Here is a 23,011-nt window from a genome sequence, read left to right as displayed (position 1 = left end):
TACCATTACTTGCCCAAAAATGTAGTGCAAGTAGAGTAAAAGTATCTGTTGTAAATGTCACTCAAAGTAGGTGTAAAAAGTACACCTAAAGGTACTCAAGAGTAGTGAGTATTACACTGTAAAAAGCTGATGCATTTACAGTACATGTAATTTGTGGATGTGTGAAACGTAACATTCTGTAGTGCATTTAGTGATTACCCAGCAGGCACACAACATCATAAGACGTTAATATTAGGTTAGATTGAGGTTGTAACGTTAGGGGACCAAAATTTGATGTATACCCAGTGTCTAGGACCAGTGATGGAAAGAGTGCAGTAAAATCATACTCAAGTAAAAGTAGCATTAATTGCCCCAAATTGTAGTGCAAGTACAGTAAAAGTATCTGCTGTAAACATTACTCAAAGTATGAGTAAAAAATAGTCCTTTTAAAAGTACTCAAGATTAGTGAGAAGTATTACACTGTGAAAAGCTGATGCGTTTACATGCAGTTTGTGCAGGGATGTGTAAACGTGACATTCTGTAGTGCATTTAGTGATCTTCCTATATTTGTTTGTTCCTTTCAACCTTTCTTTCATTGTTTATTCTGTCCTTCCTTCATTCATTTGTTTGTTTGTTCCTTCCTTCATCTATTTGGTCCTTCCTTTGTTCCTACCTTAATTTGTTCGCTCATTCATATTTTTGTTCCTTCCTTCATTAGGTCCTTTGTTCATTCGTTCCTTTCTTCCTTCCTTTCTTAGTTTGTCCAGTTCTTCCTTGAATCCTTCATTCATTAGGTCCTTTGTTCTGCCCTTCCTTCATCTGTTCGTTCCTTCATTCATTTGGTTCTTCCTTAGATCCTCTCTTCCTTCCATTTTTTTATTCATTTCATTTAGTGGTTGTTTAAGGCTGTTTGGTGATTTTAGTCATCATACAGACGACATCTATTTTCTCATCAGTGACATCCAGTCTATTAAAATTTGTGCGACAATGTGTGTAAAGATTTTGGACAACATCTTGGACATGTTTAATGCTTCCAAAAGGTTTGCTGCATTTATAAGGCGCCGATGTGTTGTTGTTGTTGTTCAGCATTAAGCGATTTACTTTCTATGTGTGATTTGATTGGATGGAAATCACACTGAGGAAGTCCTACACCACTGCTAAGTACAACATTATTTTCATGTCCAATAATGACGTCAAATGATGTAGATATTTGGTTGATTTTAGGTTGTGTTCAAAAGTGACCAAAATCGAACAACGAGCCAACATCTTAAACCAACGTCATACTGACGTCAAATACTGACATTTATTCTACAGGTATGGCAAACAAAATTCACAGTGGTAACGTCACAGCACGTACCACGTCATAGTGGTAACATCCACACAACGTCAAGCTGTAACATCATTAGACATTGATATTTGGTTGATTTAAGGTTGGACATTGATGTTGGCCTGACGTTGACTTCTGATGTCAACCCGATTTTTATTTCCAAACAAAATGCAATGTCCCCCAGCTGTGTCCAGTACTTCACAGAGGCTGGGAAAAACTAAAAGTTTGGGGGGAGGGGGGTAATCCGGAGGTGTTACAGTATAACACCAAACACCTGGGGACCGGGGGAAGCGGTTGACATTCCGGGTGTTTTACAGGAAATGACAAAACGGGAGGTGGGTCTGAAATACGGGAGAGTCCTGGGAAAAACTGGAGTGTTGGCAGGTATTGTTGGGGAACAACATCGATCTGACATCATGTTGACATCTTGTGCCTGCTGGGTGTTTATAGGCAATTTCGGTCATTCGGTCTTCTCATCATTGACATGCATCTTAACCAGGAGTCTCAAACTGCCAGCCATATATGGTCTGCACTCCTCCTTCCTCTGGACCGCAACTGGCTTCAAAAAGAAAATGAGATTTGGCCCGCCAAAACATATATTTTTGAACCATTATTATTGTTGTGTAGTCATGTCTAGCCACTTGTGGTTTTAACTCGCCACAGAGTCGACATTTAAAGTACTGCAATCAGATTAGTTTTACTTTCATTTTCTCTCAGTGTACAGTCAAGAGCAAAACACATGAGTTTTAATTCTGTAGCTGAATTAAACGTTAAAACATATGTCCGTAAGTGCTCTATTTTTACTATTTTTGTAAATATTCAAGGATCGTTTGATTATGTCTGAACAGTCTAGGAGGAGATGCGCTATTAAAATAGACTAAGAAGAAGAAGACGGAAGAATAATAAGTTTATGTGTTATAACAGTACGCTGGCTTTCTCAAGCCACCATAACTATAGCTTATGCTTAAGTTTGAATTAAATATAAAAACAAAATCATATTCTATGTCATGCTGGAAATATATACATGTTAGGTTTGGTCAAAAAGGCATCATTTATCATGATGAAGGGAAAAATAAATATGAGCATAGTAAGTCCTAATTTGTATTCATATGGTGAACCAAAGCCATCATATTTATAAAGTGACCTATACATCAGAAATCTTTGGATGGCCCCTGAAAGCTCTTCTGTCCCATTGACTCCTATCTCTGTCTGTCTCTCTCACCTGTATCGTGTCCCGGTGCTCGGTCGTGGCGCAGGAAGAATCGCACCTCTGCCCTCTGCTGACCCCAGCGCTGCAGCACTTCAATGATTCGCTCGCTGTCACCAATCACACGCTCTGGGAAAAGCAGCAGCCAATAGGAAACAAAGGATGCAAATGAGGTGACAAAGAGCCATTCTGGAGTAATGCACCATTGCACCTTTACACCACAGTCACACAGACAGGTGCAGCACGAGCAGTGGAATTCTTCCAATGACGTTGTTAAAGAGATCGTTCAGCCAGAAATGAAAGGTTAATATCAAATGACTCTAAGATATGGATGACATTTGTAATGGTAGAAAATTCAAGAAGACTTTTATCTGAAAATGGGAGCTTGGGTGGTTCATAACATGCATGTCTATTGGAAAAATCTGACATTGCAATATTTTGTTCTATGAATTCAGTTACATCAGATGGCTTAAATAGCTCTGTTTGGAAATGTTTTTTTTTTTTTTTTTGTGCCTGAATGTTTGAAATGCCTTTGAAACACATGTATATATCGATGTTGAAACGATATATTGTGCAGCCCCAATGTCTACTGTCACTTTAATAGTCAAAAAACATACAGGCAACACAAAATTAATATTGATACACTGAGGTCTTATAAAGGGAGTGAATGGTGTGTGTGAGAAACTGATTATTTTATGCACAGCAATTAGGATATCTTCTGTCCATTCCATATCAGTTTTCAAACAAAAAAAGGAAAACTAAAAAAAAACTGACATTTTTCGTTTTTTTTTTTGTTTTTGGCTCGATTTTAGTTTTTTGGATTAAGTTAGGAAAACAGATAAACGACTTTAAAAATGTATTATACACATGTAGGCAGTGCTGAAACTGCCCCTTTTTTCTCTGATTGGTTAACTAAATCAGAGCTTGTGATGTCGCTATTAAATGAATAGTCGTGTATATATATATACACACACACACACACACACAGACACAGACACACACACACACACACACACACACACACACACACACACACACACACACACACACACACACACACACACACGTCTGAAAATATTTTTTTTCTGGAGAAAGTCTTATTTGTTTTATTTTGGCTAGAATAAAAAGCAGTTCTAATTTTTTAAACACCATTTTAAGGTCAAAATTGTTAGCCTCTTTAAGCTATACTGTTTCTCAATAATCTACAGAAAAACCCATTATTATACAATGACTTGCCTAAGTACCCTAACCTGCCTAGTTAACCTAATAACCTAGTTAAGCCTTTAAATGTCACTATAAGTTGTATAGAAGTGTCTTGAAAAATATCCAGTAAAATATTATATACTGTCATCACGGCAAAGATAAAATAAATCGGTTATTAGAAATCAGTTATTAAAACTATTCTTTTAGAAATGTACTAAAAAAAATCTGCTCTCTGTTAAACAGAAATTGGGGAAAAAATAAATAGGGGGGCTAATTATTCAGGGGGGCTAATAATTCTGACTTCAACCCTATATAAATATGTATATTTAACAAAGGGATGATTTTTCTTCACATTTCTAAACATAATAGTTTTAATAACTCATTTCTAACTTTATCTTTGTCATGATGATAGTACTATTTTACTAGATATTTTTTAAGACACTTCTGTCCAGGTTAAATGGGAATTTAAAGGTTTAACTAGGTTAATTAGGTTAACTAGGCAGGTCAGGGTAATTAGCCAAGTTATTGTATAATGATGGTTTGTTCGGTAGACTATTGGAAAAAAAAATAGGTTAAAAGGGGCTAATAATTTTGACTTTAAATCTAAATGGTGTTTAAAAAAATTAAAACTGCTTTTATTTTAGCCAAAATAAAACAAATAAGACTTTCTCCAGAAGAAAAAAAAATTATCAGACATACTGTGAAAATTTCCTTGCTCTGTTAAACATCACTTGATAAATATTTAAAAAAGATAAAAATATATTCAAATGGAGGCTAAAGATTCTGACTTCAACTATATATGATATAATATAAATAATATAAATAAAATGATGAAACCTAAAATGATTGTTATTGCTTTAAAAACACTAAATAAATTGTGATTTATGACTAGCGTGTCTCTTTCTCTGGCTAGCGCAAGCCATCGCAGGAAAGAAGATTGGATTTTAGCAGCTGATCACATGATGAACTGAACGTTCTAATCACACACTGTCCAAATCACAATGTGTCAAGGGGTTATAAAGAAGCTGTTGAGCCTCTTGTTTGTGATAAAATTTTATCTGTCAAAATTGTACAAGATTATCTTACTTTAATACAGCGGGGGAAATAAGTATTGAACCAGTTTTTTTTCTGTGAATAATTTTTCTAAAGGAGCTGTAGACATGGAAATAAACCCGATTTTGGCAAAAACCCAAACAATACAAACAGCAAAATAAAACTGAAAAAAAGGGCTTAAAGAGCCATAATACCCCTCCATTTCAGCAGGGTGTTTTCACACCTCTAGTTTGGAAAAAGTCAGGAAGGTGGGTGTGTCTAGCTCTGTTTAGGTGGCTGTGTTGAGGGAGGGAAAAGGGGAAAGATTTGAATAAAAATGTGAGTTTCCAATTGGGCACGCGCTGATTTTCAGGAAAAACAAACACACACACACACAGGGGAGAAAGGCAGTGACTGTGTTTAATGACGGTGAAATGTTTGAGAAAAAAACCTCTGCATTTCTTGGTAACTCAGATGCACTCGGTAGGTCAGAGAGCCGTGTGTGTGTGTAGGCTATCCTGTCGGCGAAAATTAAACACGACGGTCGGCAACAGTTTGCTTGCAGTGTTCTTGTTTACACTCAGAGAGCAGAATTTACAGCAGATCTTTCAGCCTATAATATTGTAGTGATATTAACGTAAACTAAGTAACTTAGAAATCATTTTGACTAAGGTCCATCTTTAAACACTGAAAGAATTCTGCTGACAATACGAACTATAACTTTGCCATCTGAATGAACAAAGAAAGGGCACTGATCGCACACACTTACTAAATTTGTAGAGACAGGACAATCAACATACTGGAGCTGCGTCTTTTTTTAAAGGAGACGAGCAGTGCATCCAGATTTCACAATTTCCAGATGCAAAAAACAAATGTTCCGTACAAACGTATTTCTGCCACGTGTCGCGTGCACTGATCCACACATGAGTCCAGTTGTGCTCTCATAGCTGGAAAATGAAAACAAAACCTTTACTGCAGCAAATTATAAAAGCAACACTGGCGACCCAAACAATTCTTATTCTTTTCCCACTTCTTTTGGCAACACAACGTGTTGTCTCTCTGTCGTCTGAACACTGTTTCAGGTACAAACAGTCTTTGAAGCTATCATGCATATTAATGAAGTTGCCTGCATATACAATAGAGCGCGCTTAATGGTTTGAACAAAATCTTACTCATGAATTAATGCAGCACACTCAGAGACGTAATACGGTACTCCCAGGTACAGACGTCCAGTCTACATGCTGAAATACACGCTAAGATCTCATGGCCGTGATACAGCTTTAAAAATTTGTATAAAACCGGAAGTACGAATTTTCTCGAAATAACGCAAAAACAACAAATTTTCACTTTTTTGTGAAATATATGTGTCCTAATAGTTTTTATAGCAGTGTGGGACACATATACGACTGTCAACAGCTCAAAAAATGTGTTTTGGTGTTTCCTGACCCTTTAAAGATGCATCTCATATGGAGAATGATGTCACATGCATTGCTCAGGTGTGAGTTTTTCTTTAACAGAGAGCAAAACTCCTTATGGTTCAGTGGGTCGTATCTATCAAATCTGATCTTTATTTTGTATTTACTATTGGATTCAGAATAGGGGATTCCACACCTTGATTTTCTTTCTCTGAAAGCATTTGAGAGCTTCCTTGGCTGTGTTTTAGATCATTGTATTGCTGAAATGTTCACCCTGGTTTCTTCTTCATCATCCTGATAATGTAAATGATGAACTGAAGCAGCTAATATACATTTACAATAAGGAAGGGCTGAGGCTCGCAGAAGAACTACTGAGATTTCAGCTGCAGTCTGGGCCTTAATTGCCTTTCTTCACCTCCCTTTCTTCATGTGTTCTAACACTTTTTCCCTGCATCATTTCATGTTATTACACATAACTTTATTTGTTAACTAAGTACATTTGTTTTCCTTGCATATATGGATGTTTTTGGTTGTTACCAACATTCAGGGACAATTTCCAGTCAACAGCACTTTTATAAGTATGTTTTCAGGAAAAAATGGTGACGTATTAAACAACTATTTTCACCTCTGTATATGAAATAGGTGTCAGCACAAAAGTAATCTAATGTAATCCAAATGTAGTCAGATTACATCACTATAAATATCTGTAATCTGAAAAACTACAATTAGGACTACAAACTTTGTAATAAACTGATTACAATTTGTAAGTAATCTACACATCTCCGCCTGTGTGTCAGCAGCACCTACCAGATCCTCTCCACATCTCAGCCAGATAGCAGTCCACTTCTCCCGGCTCTTTACACATGTCCAGCACATCTCGACACAGAGTCTCCGGTGTGATCGGTAGCTCTGTGAAGTGCTTGTCACTGTTGCTCAGGTACACCGTTAGGAACATCTGGGGCAAGGAAAAAAGAGAGACAACATGGTATGTTATCAAAGGAGACAGGAAGATACTCTACAGAAGAACATGTTGATTGTTCAAGTTCTGTACCTGAATACTGTTAGACTTTCCAGAAAACTATAACGCATTGTTTATTTAACTTATATTTGCTCCGTCCTATTTACGTATATATGCTTGTAACCTATTATGATTTATGCAAACGCACTGCATAGAAGAAGATTTGACCACCCCCAATCTATCTAAATGAACGACATCTTTTCAAATATAGTTATTGATTCATCTGCTAGAATTATATATTAATTTCGTAATATATATCGCAGCAGTACAAAATATCGCAATGTCAGCATTTTCCAATATCGTGCAGCCCTAGATAAGTAATAATAATATCTCAATTTAAAATAATTTTAGGCAACATTTTTAATTGTTTAAACTCTGGTTAGTGCTAAAAGTACTAAAAAATTACTAAATATAAAACTGTGAAATACATTTAACAATTTAAATTCAATTTAAGTTTAATATAAAATAAAAATAAAATAAACTGATGATTTTTTTTTTACAATTTTAAATAATAAACAAAATTAAAAATATATTTGTTGAATTACTAAAATTATTATATTAATTATCAATTAATTTTAGTAGTTTAATACTTTTTGTGTCAACTTTAATTGAAGTGTGTGAACTTAAAAAAATATTTTATTAAACTGAAATTGAGTTAATAGCAAAATTATTCTAAAACTTATATTAAGCAACAAATCATTCATTCATTTTCCATCGACTTAGTTCCTTATCCAGGGATCACCACAGCAGAATGAACCGCCAACTATTCCAGCATATGTTTAATGCAGCGGATGCCCTTTTAGCCGCAACCTAGAACTGGGAAACACCCATACTCTCACATTCACACACACTCATACGTTACAGCCAACTTAGTTCATTCAATTTACCTATAGAGCATGTCTTTCAACTGTGGGGGAAACCAAAGCACCCAGAGGAAACCCACACGAACACAGGGAGAATATGCAAACTCCACACAGAAATGCCAACTGACCCAGCCGGGACTTGAACGAGTGACCTTTTTGCTGTTAGGCAACAGTGCTAACCACTGAGCCACCGTAACAAATTAAATGACAAATTGTATTCAAAAACCCTATACTGAATAGCAGGAAAAATAGATCTTGAGCATCATGCATCATTATGAATGCTCCTAATCATCCAGACCACTTAAAGATACGCTTTTACATGCCAGATACCCACGTAATCTTATAATACAGCTGTGTGTGTGGGAGAACATGCCAAGATGGATGGTTGACAGAAAAGAAAAGGCTGTATTTCTGTCTTGGCACTTTAATTGCAGCGGCACAGATGGCTGTCACATCGAGAGGCTTCTTATGCAGAAATAAAACACAAGCCGATGGTAATTACTCACAAAGCAAGAAGTAATTGATTTGTAATTCAGAAGCGATCAGCACTTTTGGTGGAAAAACACAAGGTTTTTGTCAATGTGGGCTACGTCATTTAAAAAATAATACTGTATAGCTTATGACACGTTTGCGATGAATTTTGATCATTAAAGGGACAGTTCACCACAACAATTAAAATAGGGGGAAATCACACTACTCAGCCTCCCTGGGATAGTCTATTTCAGGGTATTGGAGAGGAGGATCTGGCCGATGGTTGAATCTAGGATCCAAGAAGAACAATGCGGTTTTCATCCAGGCCGTGGTACACTGGACCAGCTCTATACCCTCACCAGGGTGCTCGAGGGTTCGTGGGAGTATGCCCAACCAGTCCACATGTGTTTTGTAGACTTGGAGATGGCATTCCACCGTGTTCCTAGTGGATTTCTTTGGAGTGTGTTCTAGGAATATGGGGTCAGAGGCGCTCTATTAAGGGCTGTCTCGTCCATGTATGAACAGAGTAGGAGTTTGGTTTGCATTGCCGGCAATAAGTGAAACTTCTTTCCAGTGCTGGGCTGCCCTTTGTCATCAATAATTTTTATGAACAAAATTTCAAAAGCGCAGCCTTGGGCTGTTGGGGGTCCGGTTTGGGGACCACAGGATCTCATCTCTGTTATTCGCAGACCATGTTGTTCTGTTGGCTTCATCGAACATGGATCTTCAGCATGCACTGGGGCGGTTTGCTGCAGTGTGTGACGCAGCTGGGATTAGAATCAGCAACTCCAAGTCCGAGGCCATGGTGCTCCACTGAAAAAAGGTGGTTTGCCCTCTCCAGGTTGGAGGAAAGTCCTTCCCCCAGGCGGAGGGGTTGAAGTATCTTGGGGTTTTGTTCAAGAATGAGGGAAGGTTAGAACATGAGATTGACAGGCGGATCCGTGCAGCGGCAGCAGTAATGTGGTCGATGTATCGGCCTGTTGTGTTGAAGAAGGAGCTGAGGTGAAAGGCAAAACTCTCTATTTACTGGTCAATCCATGTTCCTACTCTCACCTATGAGCTTTGTGTCATGACCGAAAGGACAAGAACTTGGATACAAGCAGCCAAAATGAGTTTCCTTCGCAGGGTGGCAGGCCTTATGGATAGGATGAAGAGCTCTGTTACACGAGAGGAGCTCGGAGAAGAGCCGTGCTTCTCCACATCAAGAGAAGTCATCTGGGGTGGCTTGGGCATCTGTTTCGGATGCCTCCTGGATGCCTACCTAGGGAGGTGTTTCAGACATGTCCCACTAGGAGGAGGACTCGGGGAAGACCCAGGACACGCTGCAGGGACTATGTCTCTCGGCTGGCCTAAGAACGCCTCGGGATCCCCCCAAGAGGCAGTGTCTGGGGAGAGGGAAGTAAGGAGTTCACTCCAAAGACTGTTCCCCCCGCAACCTGATCCCAGATAAGCGGACGAAAAAGAAATGAACACAAAGGAAAATAGTTTAAAGAATCTTAAAAATGGTAGCCATAAGCTATTCCATCCTCCTCTTTTGGGTGGATTTTTTAATACCGCATAAAATTATTTAATATAATCACCAAGATAAAAAAAATAAATAAAAAAATAAATTATAAATAGTATACGCACAATTGAGTAAGATAAACATAATATCCAAAAATATTTGAGTTAAACTCATAAAAATATGAAAGTACCGGAGGATGATAAGGTTGCACGTTTTACCGGTACTATAGTAGTATTGCGATACTATGGCTGAAAAATACTGTTGGAGATACTGTAGTTTGTTAATGGTAGTATCGCCATAAACGGTCTATCAATAGACAGTGTTGCATGTGGAAAAGTCAGTAAAATGCTCACACATTTGTGCAACCATAGACTGTTTTATTTTAATAGACTGTGGAACCCTTTAAGGTGGCACCTTTTCTGATTTTTTCTGATGTTTCACATCTGAATTGGTTCGTTTCCGTTTTTGTCAATATGATTTAGTAGCTACAACAATTTTTAATTATTAGTATCCTCATAATTGGATTATAACCTAATAAGGCTGAAAAAAAAAAGGAAAAAACCCAAAATAGCTACGGAAATTTGACCACCTCATATAGCCAAATATTGTTGAAAAAACGTTTGGTATAATTTGTGTTTATTTTAATACACTTTTTGTTGGTCAGTTATCTACAAAATAAACAAAAGGAATGAATAAATTTTAGTTGAAGTGACGTGCAAATAGTACTTTTTTTCAATAATAAGGTAATTATGAATTGAATTTAAGTAGACGTATTATAATATTTAAAATATAGCATTTCTGACAATTTTCTTAATAATTTGAGTTAGGAATTACAGTATCGCAATAATATTTGGTATCATGACACTTATAGTATCGTAAGGTAAATTAATTGTATGGTGACAATCCTAGAGGATGAATAAAAAGAGAGTATACTTTCATTTTTAGGTTAAAAAATAATTTTAATAAATAAACACAAACTCAGCATTTTTACCTGTAAAGAATGGGCATATTTTTGAAGGACAAATGTGCTTGTGTGTTTATTTTCAGACTATCGGCAGCAGAGTTATTATCACCGCTGATAGAGTGCAAAAACACTCAGCACTTCTCCTTTACTGCATGTGTGTGTGTGTGTGTGTGTGTGTGTGTTTGGCAAGCAAGCAGAGCTGAGGTACTGTCATGGCAGATGGGTAGAGGCAAAACTCAGCGGCTCTTCCACCTTAACTTGAGTTACACACCGGGACAGGAAATGCATTTATTTTGATTATACTCAATTCTGATTGTTCAAATGCGGCATTCTGCAGTCCGACATGATTATTTTTATGGATTCTGGTTGTTTATTAAAATGTCAAGGGCATTTTATGTGCAAAGTTAAAAAGGTTAAGCTTCAAATTTAATTGTTCCAAATTGCTTTTCCGTTGAATGCAAAAACACATCTGGCAGAATGCTGAAAACTGGTAGTCATTCATTTCCAGTCACTGATATCCTGGATGAAAACCTTCAGAGTGCTCAGTAGGTATAGGCCAGTATAAGATTCTGATGGTATGATAACCTTGAATTTAAATATCACAGTTTCATGGTATTGAGATTATTGCTTTAAAATATATGATTTTTAAATGTCTGGGTAAAAAACAAAACCCTTTTCCCCCTTTGTACACAATATATTTTAATTTGGGAAACATTTAAAATATTTATAACAGTAAACAAATCATTGACTTTTGCTGTCTACATGCGTTTTAAAACGGCATATTTGGAGATCTTTTCTGCTGGAAAAAAATGTACTCATACCTTAGGAACGTACAGCAGAAAATTTTGACGGTTTTAAAACCTTGACTTTTCCAAACCACGGTATACCTTTATCGTCAATACGGTTATCGTCCTATGCCTAGTGCTCAAGACATCAGACTGGGCCGAAGGTTTACTTTCCAACAAGAATATGACCCTAAGCACACAGCTAAAATAACGAAGGAGTGGCTTCACAACAACTCCATGACTGTTCGTGAATGGCCCAGCCAGAGCACTGAGTAAACCCAATTGAGCATTTCTGGAAAGACCTAAAAATGGCTGTCCACCAATGTTTACCATCCAACCTAACAGAACTGGAGAGGATCTACAAGGATGAATGGCAGAGGATCTCCAAATCTAGGTGTGAAAAAGTTTCCCAAAAAGCCTCATGGCTGTTTTAGATCAAATGGGTGCTTCTACTAAATACTGAGCAAAGGGTCTGAATACATAGGACCATGTTCAGTTTTTCTTTTTAATAAATCTGCAAAAGTTTCAACAATTCTGTGTTTTTCTGCCAATATAAGGTGCTGCGTGTACATTGATGAGGAAAAAATTAACTTAAAATGATTTTAGCAAATAGCTTCAATATAACAAAGAGTGAGACATTTAAGGGGGTGTAAATACTTTCTGTTTCCACCATAAAGGTTTAAAACCACTTGATGGGGGATAAATGGTAAACTATCCCTTTATATACTATTATCATCTTCGTGAAAACTCATGCACAAGACAACTTTCCTTCACAAAACAGACAATAGGTATTTCCATCCAAAAATGCTAATTAGACATATGCACAAAACTGTAATACGGCATAAAACATGCAAGAATAAAGCACTGTTTTCATCCAACAAGTCAAATAGATCAAAATCGCCACTTCCTGATAACTGGCACCAATTATAAGAAGTCATCTCAAGCTAGCATACAGTAGATTTGCCTTTAGAATATATTTATGCACTTTTTACAGCATGATGTTCAAATGTGCTTTGTTTTTTTCCCAGCAGATCACTGCGAACAACTGTCATTACTAAATATCCTCACTCACTGTGGTTTTTAATCTAGCTAGATTTGTCCAAACGGCTATCGGTTTTCCTGATCTGTGCAATATTGGAGTCGTGACATTCATCTGCCTTCAAACACAGCTGTGGGAAAAGGCTTTAAGAGGCTTTCACCCCTTCAATGCGCACACACATTGAAGTCTAATCTGGCTTTGAATACGCACATGACTGCTAAAGCACTTATATCCTTGCTTACTGTCATGCTTGCATGCATGCATGAATGAAGGTTTGACAAGATTCAGTCGGGAATAACTGTGGTTAGGCTTGTAATCCAGCAGTCTTTTTAAAACAGTCCTGGTGATTCAGAAGGTTTTGTAAAAATCAGGCCTATTAGAGGCTAAAATGGCCACAATTGACTATAACGCCTGATTCACACAGGGCTTCATTGTCAACGCTTGAGAGAGGGTGTGTCTGAAGTTGGTGCTGACTCGATCGTCATAGCAGCGTCAGCCAATGAAATTAGTCAGCAATCTGTCTGAGCTGGTATATTTGCATACAGCAATCTGATTGGTTGATGCTTCTATCGGTGCTTGAAAAGGTAAGAAAGTCCAAATTTCTGCAGGGAGCAACGCCACTGAAGTGGCGCAGACGGATCCACAATGCAGACACGCAACAATTGAGGACACTCATTCAAAGTGAATAGGAAGCGTTGACGCTGATACCCTATGTGAATTGGGCGTTAAAGGTCATCAAATAAGATGCGATTTAAAAAATATCTTAGGGTCCGTTTACACTTGTAGTTTGATTTGTCTGTTACACAAAATTCAATGATACATTTAGGGCTGGTTCACTTAGCAATTAGCATTCATTCATTCAATTTCTTGGCGGCTTAGTCCCTTTTTTAATCCGGGGTCGCAACAGCGGAATGAACCACCAACTTATCCAGCAAGTTTTTACGCAACGGATGCTCTTCCAGCCGCAACCCATCTCTGGGAAACATCCACACACACATTCACACACACACTCATACACCCGGAGGAAACCCACGCGAAGGTAGGGAGAACATGCAAACTCCACACAGAAACGCCAACTGAGCCGAGGTTGGAACGAGCGACCTTCTTGCTGTGAGGTGACAGCACTACCTACTGTGCCACTGCCTCGCTCTTGCAATTAGCATTCACACAGTGATTTCTTTTACCAAACCTAAGGATAAAAAAAAGTGTCAGCTATGATGTTTGTTTTGTGGAGCAACTTACCAATAAAATCCAATTCTGTATGCTAGCCTAAATGCTCTGATTTGTATCAGTTTATATGAGTTAAGGCTACATTTCACAACAAAGATTTAGCCAAAACCAGAAAACATGGTTCAACGCCATGGATTTTTTTGACTGGCTAGGTCAGGCCCTGCAAAAATTTCACTGGCCCCACCAAAAAAAAAGAACAAGAAAAAAAGTTAATAGCACATTTTAAATAACGTGTCAAAAATAACATCTTTGAATTTAGAATTTAAATACTTAAAAATGTTAAAAACGTTAATAAATGTATTCTTTTACAAAATTTCAAATTATTTAAAATTTAAAGTGTTATGAAAACAAAAAGAGCAGTATGGCAAACGTGCAGGTATTTTATTGCTGTTCTAAATGATTTGACAAAAGGTGGCTGCTTTGCCAAAGCGAAGGCAAACTGTGCAAAACCTCACTTCATATTTTTCGTCGTGTTGTACCCACAAAAAAGTCTGCTTCCAAAAGGGTATCCTCATAATTCGATGTTGCCGCCATGTTGCTGTCTCTTCGCTGTACTAGTTGTTACCAAGTTACGGGAAAAAAGCATGCTCGCAACATCCAATCAGATAAGAGGAACCGAAAAGCAATATGATGTTTACGACATCACAGAGAAGGAGGCATTTAAAGGCTTAAAAGCACAAACGGTTTCTCGATTCCAAAAATGTATTTGCACACAATTGACAATAGTTGCACAGTCGCAGGAAAATTAAACTTCATTTCAACAATCCTGTCTACTGTCCCAATCGTCTCTCACGCTGGTCCAGGGCCAACGGGCAGTCCTGAGCCCTGGAAAAGTTTTACATTTATTTCTATACATCTATACACTTATACACGTTGTTTACACAACCATAATAATGAATACATAGGACCATGTAAAATAATGGCGTACTCCGCCATTGTTGTGTTTTTTTTTTTTGTTTTTTTTTTTTGCAATTGTTTTTAATCTACACCTCCATAAACGTGTACTATGCATGACATTCTAATTTTCACAGACTCTTGTTTTTGGGTGTTTGTCGGATTCGACAAAGATAGGGAGCATTTTCAAATATTTCCCCAGCAGACACACAATATCATAAGAAGGTAGTATTAGGTTAGATTTAGGCTGCCAGCATCTAAGGACAATGTTATTTGGGCATCCAATAATGACGTGAAATGAGGTTGATATTTTGTTGATGTTAGGTCGTGTTGGAAAATGAATAAAATCAAACGTCAAGCCAACATCTAAAACCAACATCATATTGATGTCAATTACTGACACTTATTTGTCAGGTATGGCAGCCAAAGTCCAACGTCTCATAGAAGTCAGATTAATAACATCTAGTTTTTGTTATGATACAGAATTTTGGTACCATTCATTCATTCATTTTCTTGACAGCCTAGTCCCTTTATTAATCCGGGGTCGCCACAGCGGAATGAACCGCCAACTTATCCAGCACGTTTTTATGCAGCGGATGCCCTTCCAGCCACAACCCATCCCTGGGAAACATCCACACATACACTATGGACAATTTAGCCTACCCAATTCACCTGTACCGCATGTCTGTGGACTGTGTGGGAAACTGAAGCACCCGGAGGAAACCCACGCGAACACAGGGAGAACATGCAAACTCCACACAGAAACGCCAACTGAGCCGAGGTTCGAACCAGCGACTTTCTAGCTGTGAGGCGACAGCACTACCTACTGCGACACTGCTCCGCCCAATTTTGGTACCAATCGGTACTAAAATATTTTAAAAAATGTTTACATTTGATGAGCACAATCTTAAACACAGATGATTTGCCATTGTGTTCACTAATCAACAGAATTAAATGTGACTGGCTATTGCGGTCATCAGTTATATTGCAGACATAGGGACACTGAATCGTTTTAAAAGTCGTGAAGATCAGTCAGAGGATAGCTTGTATGTCAGCTTATAAACTGACCCAGCTGATCTCCATGGCATTAGCACTTGGTAAACAGCGGTGAAGAATGGTGAACTGATGACCTTCACGGCCAATCACAGAAATATCTGTTGAGCATGTGAACACATTGGCAAATCAGCGCTGTTTAAGAACACACTTAACAGCGCTTAAACATTAGTGGGAAATGAACATTTTTTAAAATTTCAGTGCCGATTGGTATCAAAATTCAGTATCGTGACAACACTAGTAATGTCCACATAACATCAAGCTGAAACATCATTAGACGTTGATATTTTGTTGGTTTTAGGTTGTGTTGGAAGGTAGCCAAAATGCAACGGCTGTCCGATGTTGGACATTGAAGTCAGCCCGACGTTGGGTTCTGACGTCAACCCGATTTTCATTTCCAAACGAAATGCAATGAGTCACAACGTTAAGGGTCCAACATCATTCTCCATCATGTGCCAGCTGGGTCTATTTTAAAACCCATTTTCAGATTTCAATTTCATACAAACACACTGTTGTCATGTAAACAAACAAGCAAAAGTATCTCTTTTATGGCTGAAACAGCCTTGTAAACTAAGAAAAATATTGGCTCAAAAACTTCCTCTTGCATGCTTTATTTTAGAGAGTGCAGGCCGCAGCCCTATGATTATTTTTCTCTTAGACCACTGAGTCAGGATCCCTTGGGCCCACCAATGAAAGCCTTTATTAGATGAACGACCCTTGCTGGGAGTGAAATTTCATTAGTCTCCCTTTAATGTATATCCTCCTCTAATGTCCTCATGTAGTAAATTGCATATGTCAAAATCGTTTGTCTCTAGGTTATGGTTTATAAAATGAGCTCTTAAAGCATCCAGATTGAATTATGGATGGAGCAAACCGCAGACCTATTACATATTATTTTCCTTGTCGGAGATGTTAATTTCAGCCTAATTCTTTATTGAACGCATATGACAAAGTAAATGTTTTCCTACGGTGATGTAGTTACTTTCAAAAATGTTAAAATCTTGCTAAACTATTATTTAAGTCAATTAAACATGTCTATTATAACAATTGTCTAGAGAGTTTTCAGTGCTTTTTGGGGGGTCTTTTTGCAACAATTTAAAGCAGAACACATGTCCTACAGACTGACCGCATGATGAAAAGTGCTTTTGAATCAGTGATTGCTTTCAGTAAATCCTGGAAAGGTCTCGGCGGTTACAGAAAAGCCCTTGAGCCAGAGGTCAGCCCGCTTGGGTGATCCCACACTTCATCCCCCAGAGTAATATTTCTGAGAAACTTTAAATTGACATGGAGCAGTTCTTTAGGATTAAAACAATATAGCACAATTATGTAACAGGACAATTTATGTTGCCACAGGTAACCACAGGTGATGTGATGGATTTGAATAGTCAAACATTCAGGCGTTTACCATCAGCTGACTCTCGCTGAATATTGACTTGATAATATTTACTTATACTTAATCGTCCTGGAGACTTTCCATAGAGGTTCATTTCAGTAAGATTAATTTGACTAAAAATGGGTTTTTGGCCATTCACTAACCATCAAAACTTTGGACCCCTTTGACTTTTATTGTATAGACAAAAAAAAATACTTCTGGTGGAATTTTATGCTGGTAAGTGTTGGTCTAGCCAGTCAAACAGCTTGATCTGATAAACACTGGTTGTTGGTTTAAGCTACTTCAAATACTAGCAACCACCCATTGTGGTCTTCTTAGCCGGCTTTTTTCCTTGAGTTTCTTATCTTGAGTTAATGTGATGACATAATTTCTGACCTGATACTAATATATATAATACTGACCTGATTTTATTTACGCTGTGCTTTATATACGCTCCCTATACATTTTCACCTAGTATGTAGGCCAGTTCAGTGGGCCATTTTGAGTGGACATGGGAAAACAATGACATCATCTTGCTATTGAAAGTCAAGCCTTGGGCAACTCTGAATTTCATGCACCAAAAGAATAAACATTAAACAAAAGGTTTGACGACATAACCACGTCATTGTCAACAGCTCATTTATAATTGAGTTCACAGCTTTGACGTGATGAGATTTAGGGTTAACGCCTGTATGCATTAGGCTAACCTTAAATTACCTTAAAACTTTCCAAGCCTCAAAACCTCATACACTGTAGGACATTGGCAGCCTATTTCCATAACCAGCACCATTCTTAATTATTTTGTGTCAAATGCTGAAAACAGTAGATGCATTGTTCATCCGATGGCATCGTCTATTCTACAATATACAATGTACACTCAGTGCTAGCACTGCATGTTTTTTATTAACTGTACATGTTCATTGCTTTTACTATTAGAATCTTGCGCAAAGGTGTGCAGAAATCACAGTCGACAGGATGAATGTAAAGCAGTGAACAGAAAATCCAGTACAGCAACACAGAGGTAATCCAGTGCATGCCGAGAGCATCAATTATTCAGTCTGATCACTACAAGAGCATCTGTCAATACATGCTCTGATCAGACAACACTGCAAATTCAGTTTACTCTATAATGTGAGATTAATATAGGCTCTCGTTAGGAAGCTTCCGAATGTCACAGGACAGAACCCGCAGATTCAGCAGGCTGTAGCCTGCAGTGTGTGTGTGTGCAAATGCAGGCACAGAATCAGCCATATGGCCCCTGCAGTGGATTGACACAAAGCACGACTAAAGTCAGGATTAGTCTTGAGTTCATACACAATAACTCCTGGCCACAAACTGACCCTCCAAAACCCTTTGGCAAGAATAAGGTAGCCAAAAATGCTGAAGCTTTAAAATACAGGCAAGTCACTCAAGGTCTTGGATGGCTTAATTTAAACTCTGCCAGTCTAAAAAAAAACAAGCGAGTATGCTTCATCTGTCCTCTGTTCAGCAGAACAGACCCTGTTTATTATAGCTAGGAATATTTTTAAGGTCAAAGCATTTCATGTGCCTGATTACCGATTGGTCCTTGGAAGCCGGGTTTTCCAAACACATTCATTGCTGCTACGCAGAGAGAGTGACACTCTCTGCCTAGCAGCAATGTTGTTGTGTGGAATGTGATCTTGGCAACGGTTGCTATGGCAACCGGTCACCGCAACTCTGGTCATTGTTTCCCGATGTGGCCTCAGGTGGCTTAAAGGGCCCAAAACAATCAGCGATATTTAGAACTCCTAATGCACAGCCTTTGAACTGATGTGGGATACAAAATTAAATTACTACAAGCTAATCTTATTCCACAAGTGCTCCCTGCCCAAGTCATCTATTCACCTGTCAAATCAATTTAGAGTCTTGAAAATAGCTGCTCTGTGTCCTTACGCTAAGAGAATTTTCTAATTGACGCAAAATACATGACCACACGAGGACTACATACAACAGAGGGAAGCTATGAAGCCTAAATCAACTTCCTCTAGAGGAACTACAAACAATGACTTGATATTCTGAATGTAGTTGAGGACAATGCAGGTTACTTCTGTAAAATGTCACATGGGGAAGAATATACAACTGCTTTTTTTCCAGATCACAATTGTTTTTCCTTTGAGACTTCAGGGAGCTAGTAATTCACAGCCAAAAAAAAAAAAAAGGGGGGGGGGGGGGACAATGAAGCATCAGCGTCTGAGGTATGGGAAGATTTATGAGGTGAACAAAGAACACAGTCACCATTCAGACAATTCACATTGCTAAAAGAATATGCTTAAGCACAAGCCCATACACACTGTGGTTCTCCTAAACACTGCGTATGACCTCAAATAGATACTTTACTTAAGTAAAGATCAACTGGATCTAAAACTGACCAACATGACTCAATCTGAAATGATGGATGACTTATGATGAGAAATGTTTCTAAATATACTCATGTACAATTCTACAGTATAAATGTATACTAAATATACGATTAAACATGATTTGTTTCCAGAGTAATGCAGTTCCACTGAAGCAATTCCGAGAAAGCAAAATGCCTTATATGAGCCATTTGCATTTGAAAATCTGCAAAATAATAACTCCCATTCAAGTTTATACATAGAGATTATAATATACATTAATGCAGAAAGGCTATAAATCCATATATACTGCTGATGGTTCATCCAGATTGAAGGCGGACATCCGGTGACAAAGCCAGCAGAGATTAAGGACTTTCTTGAAAATGGGTTTTACCCATCACTGGATCTTTATTAGAGATGAACTACAGTGGAACGGTCAAAATGACAAATAGCCCTTGTCATCAATGTGGACGGAGGTGACACGGTCATATGTTTTTTTTCCTGTGGACGGTGGGTGTATGAATGTATGACTCACTAACACAAATCATTAGTGACTCACCCGTATGAGTGGTGACAGAAAAGATATATCAGGTGCAAAAAAAGACTAAAAAATCTTTGATTTTTATATCAAAAATATATTCTTAACCTATATGTTAACAATAAATGAATCCTTAATATGAAAATGTTGTAACGTTGCAACTTGTGTCACAATCTTAATTCAACAAAAACTCTGCTTCCATTTATTCATTAATTTTCTTTTCGACAAAGTCCCTTTATTAATCTGTGTTCGCCACAGCAGAATGAACCGCCGACTTATCCAGCATATTTTTTACGTAGCATATGCCTTTCCAGCTGCAACCTATCAATCTGGGAAACACCCATACACTCTGATTCACACACATACACTACAGACAATTTAGCTTAAACCTTGCTTCCAATCAGTCCTTAATATATTGTTACTTAATTTGTTGGTATATAAGTATTTCCATTTGTACATTCTCTGACAAATTATTTAAATCTAAAGAACATCAAGATTCTAGATCAAATAGCCAAAGATTCGTTCATGCATTTCACCCTTCCCAACATCTACTAATCAATGTTTAATTCAACACCTGTGTTCAGGTTAAGGGATCTCTGAGGAATCATGTACTGGAATTAATTATAAGATACGCAATGTTCTGGATCATTCTGTGTTTGTTTAAAAAAGGATAGGACATCTAAACAATACAAACAAGTAATGAAACACCTGCCTCCTATTTATTTCACAGAAATAAACATTTTAACTATTGCCTAGAAATGCTTACATTCATCTGCCATAATCCACCAGGTAAAGCCAGTACAACTCGGCTGAACACAAGAATTGACATTAATCCTATGCATGTGATGTGTTATCGATGGCAAACAAGCAATATTGATGTACAAACATGATGATATACTGTGGATTAGTGTATTATATCTTAATTCGCATTCAACTTACCGGCATCATTTTGAAAAGGACCTCCAGATATTGTATATTCCTTATAATGTCTCCCAATATCTGTTTCTTACTATTGTTTCTTATGCAGGTAACTCGGGCACGTATTATCCTCTTCTTTTACGTATCATTATTTTAGATTACAGCCTCCTCTGATGTTGTCTGACAACTTTGTAGCGTTGATTTATAATAGAAACCTGTTGCAGAACGAACCCAAGATGAACTCGTTAAATACAGCAAAGTTTCTCCTACAAATCTCTCAGACATGGAGAACCGCAGACCACAGATCGCACCGAACCATTTGTAAAGGAAGCGACTCGATACCGGTTTTAGCTATAACGCGTAATAAGAATAACGGTCTTTCGCGAACGCCTCGAATCATCTACTGTCCGCTAAGCTGATTCCAGGTCCACATTATATCCGTGCGAGCGAGTCTTTTCGCTGGGATCAACAAACGCAACCCAACCCAAGATGACGCTGCGCGAGATTCCGAATCTCCCCGGCGCGTGCATGAGACAAACCCCGCCTCGCACCACCCGCGCGCTTCCCGCCCACTTCATTACCATTACCTCTGAGGAGAGACATAGCCGTTCGTTCAGTGTTCAGCTAACCTCATCACACGGTTTGCGGATTTCATTCGGCTCCGTTTGAATATGGCCAACATTATTTAGGCTCTTCTGAATTGTAAATTTGACTAACCTGATATAAATATAGAACTAAAAACGCGTGAGGTAAGTTAATAGTGGCAGCCTGTCAGTATACGTTATTGTGTTTCATTTAGTTTCACCATAGTACATAGCCTGCCCTACACTATTATCAAAAATACTTAAAAAGTACATTCATGTTATGAATTACTCATGCTATTATAAAACTTATTCAGATATATTTGGTGAAATCTGAGAGCTCTCTCATCCTCCATTAACAGCAACTGCCACTCATTTAAAGTACAGAAAAATGTTCCAAAAAAACAGTGAAAACTCAATGTTAATATATTGTGCATCTTCATGAATAACGTTACTGTGTTTTAATGTATACCTCAGATGAAATAAAGGACAAGTGCATCCGAGGTAATACATCAGACTCAGAGACACGTCCTCGTGAACGCATTCCCATTACTGACACCGTCCCACCGAGCAGAAATTGTTAAATAAAGTATTCTTGTTTTATGTGCACACTAAAATAGACTAATAGTTTGATTATTCCGATTGAACCCCTAAAGCCATATGGTCTGTTTTGAGGAGTTTGTTTGTTACGTTTCTGGACTTTGAATATGCCTGGAACCTTATAGATATTGGAAAAATCTAACATTGCAATATGTTTTTATTTTGCAATGTATATTGCAATATAAATACATTTTCACCAGTTGACTTAATATCTGTATTTAGAAAGAATTTACAATGTTATATAGATTGGGATTATTCTGCAATAAACAATCTTTCAACTTTTTGGAGTCCCTGACATATTTTCATCGTTGTCTGTGCTACTTGCAGTGTGTTTCTGTATTTGCATGTGTTGTGAGTATTTTCATGCATAACAATCTATAAATATAATCAAGAAAAATAAACAATTGAAATAAAGTATCTGATCATGTCCCAAGTCTAACAGTATTCAAATTCAGTAACTGAATGATAAAATTAAAAATAATTATATAAAACTATTCGTAGTTAAGGTCACAAATGGTACAATTACTTATACTGGAATGCTTTTTTTAAAATCATACAGTTACATGCATTAAAAACGCATACGCAATGATAAATTATAATACAAACTCAACATTGCATATATCCTGCAATGTGACTATTGAGAATGATCACATTGCGATAT

At 37.6% G+C, this 23,011-nt stretch overlaps 1 protein-coding gene across 3 annotated transcripts in view; it reads right to left on the bottom strand.

Annotated features, from left to right (window-relative positions):
* Positions 1–21,678, bottom strand: part of tp53bp2b (tumor protein p53 binding protein, 2b) — a 45,554-nt gene extending 23,876 nt beyond the window's left edge. For 2 of the 3 annotated variants that reach the window (XM_005161809.5, XM_009296445.4), the window contains exons 1-3: positions 21,191–21,678; positions 6,971–7,118; positions 2,529–2,642 (exon numbers count right to left, since the gene is read on the bottom strand). In XM_005161809.5, coding sequence (XP_005161866.1) covers positions 2,529–2,642; positions 6,971–7,118; positions 21,191–21,199 — 271 coding nt within the window. In that variant the 5' untranslated portion in view covers positions 21,200–21,678. Of the gene's footprint in view, positions 1–2,528; positions 2,643–6,970; positions 7,119–21,190 lie in introns of those variants that run through there. The other variant, NM_001045153.1, reaches the window with a different exon arrangement.
* Positions 21,679–23,011: the final 1,333 nt, after the last annotated feature.

Source organism: Danio rerio, chromosome 22, assembly GCF_049306965.1.
Source record: "Danio rerio strain Tuebingen ecotype United States chromosome 22, GRCz12tu, whole genome shotgun sequence".
In the NCBI taxonomy this organism is placed as follows: domain Eukaryota; kingdom Metazoa; phylum Chordata; class Actinopteri; order Cypriniformes; family Danionidae; genus Danio; species Danio rerio.
Note: the sequence above shows the minus strand (reverse complement) of the source record. Positions and strands in the feature narration are given on the sequence as shown.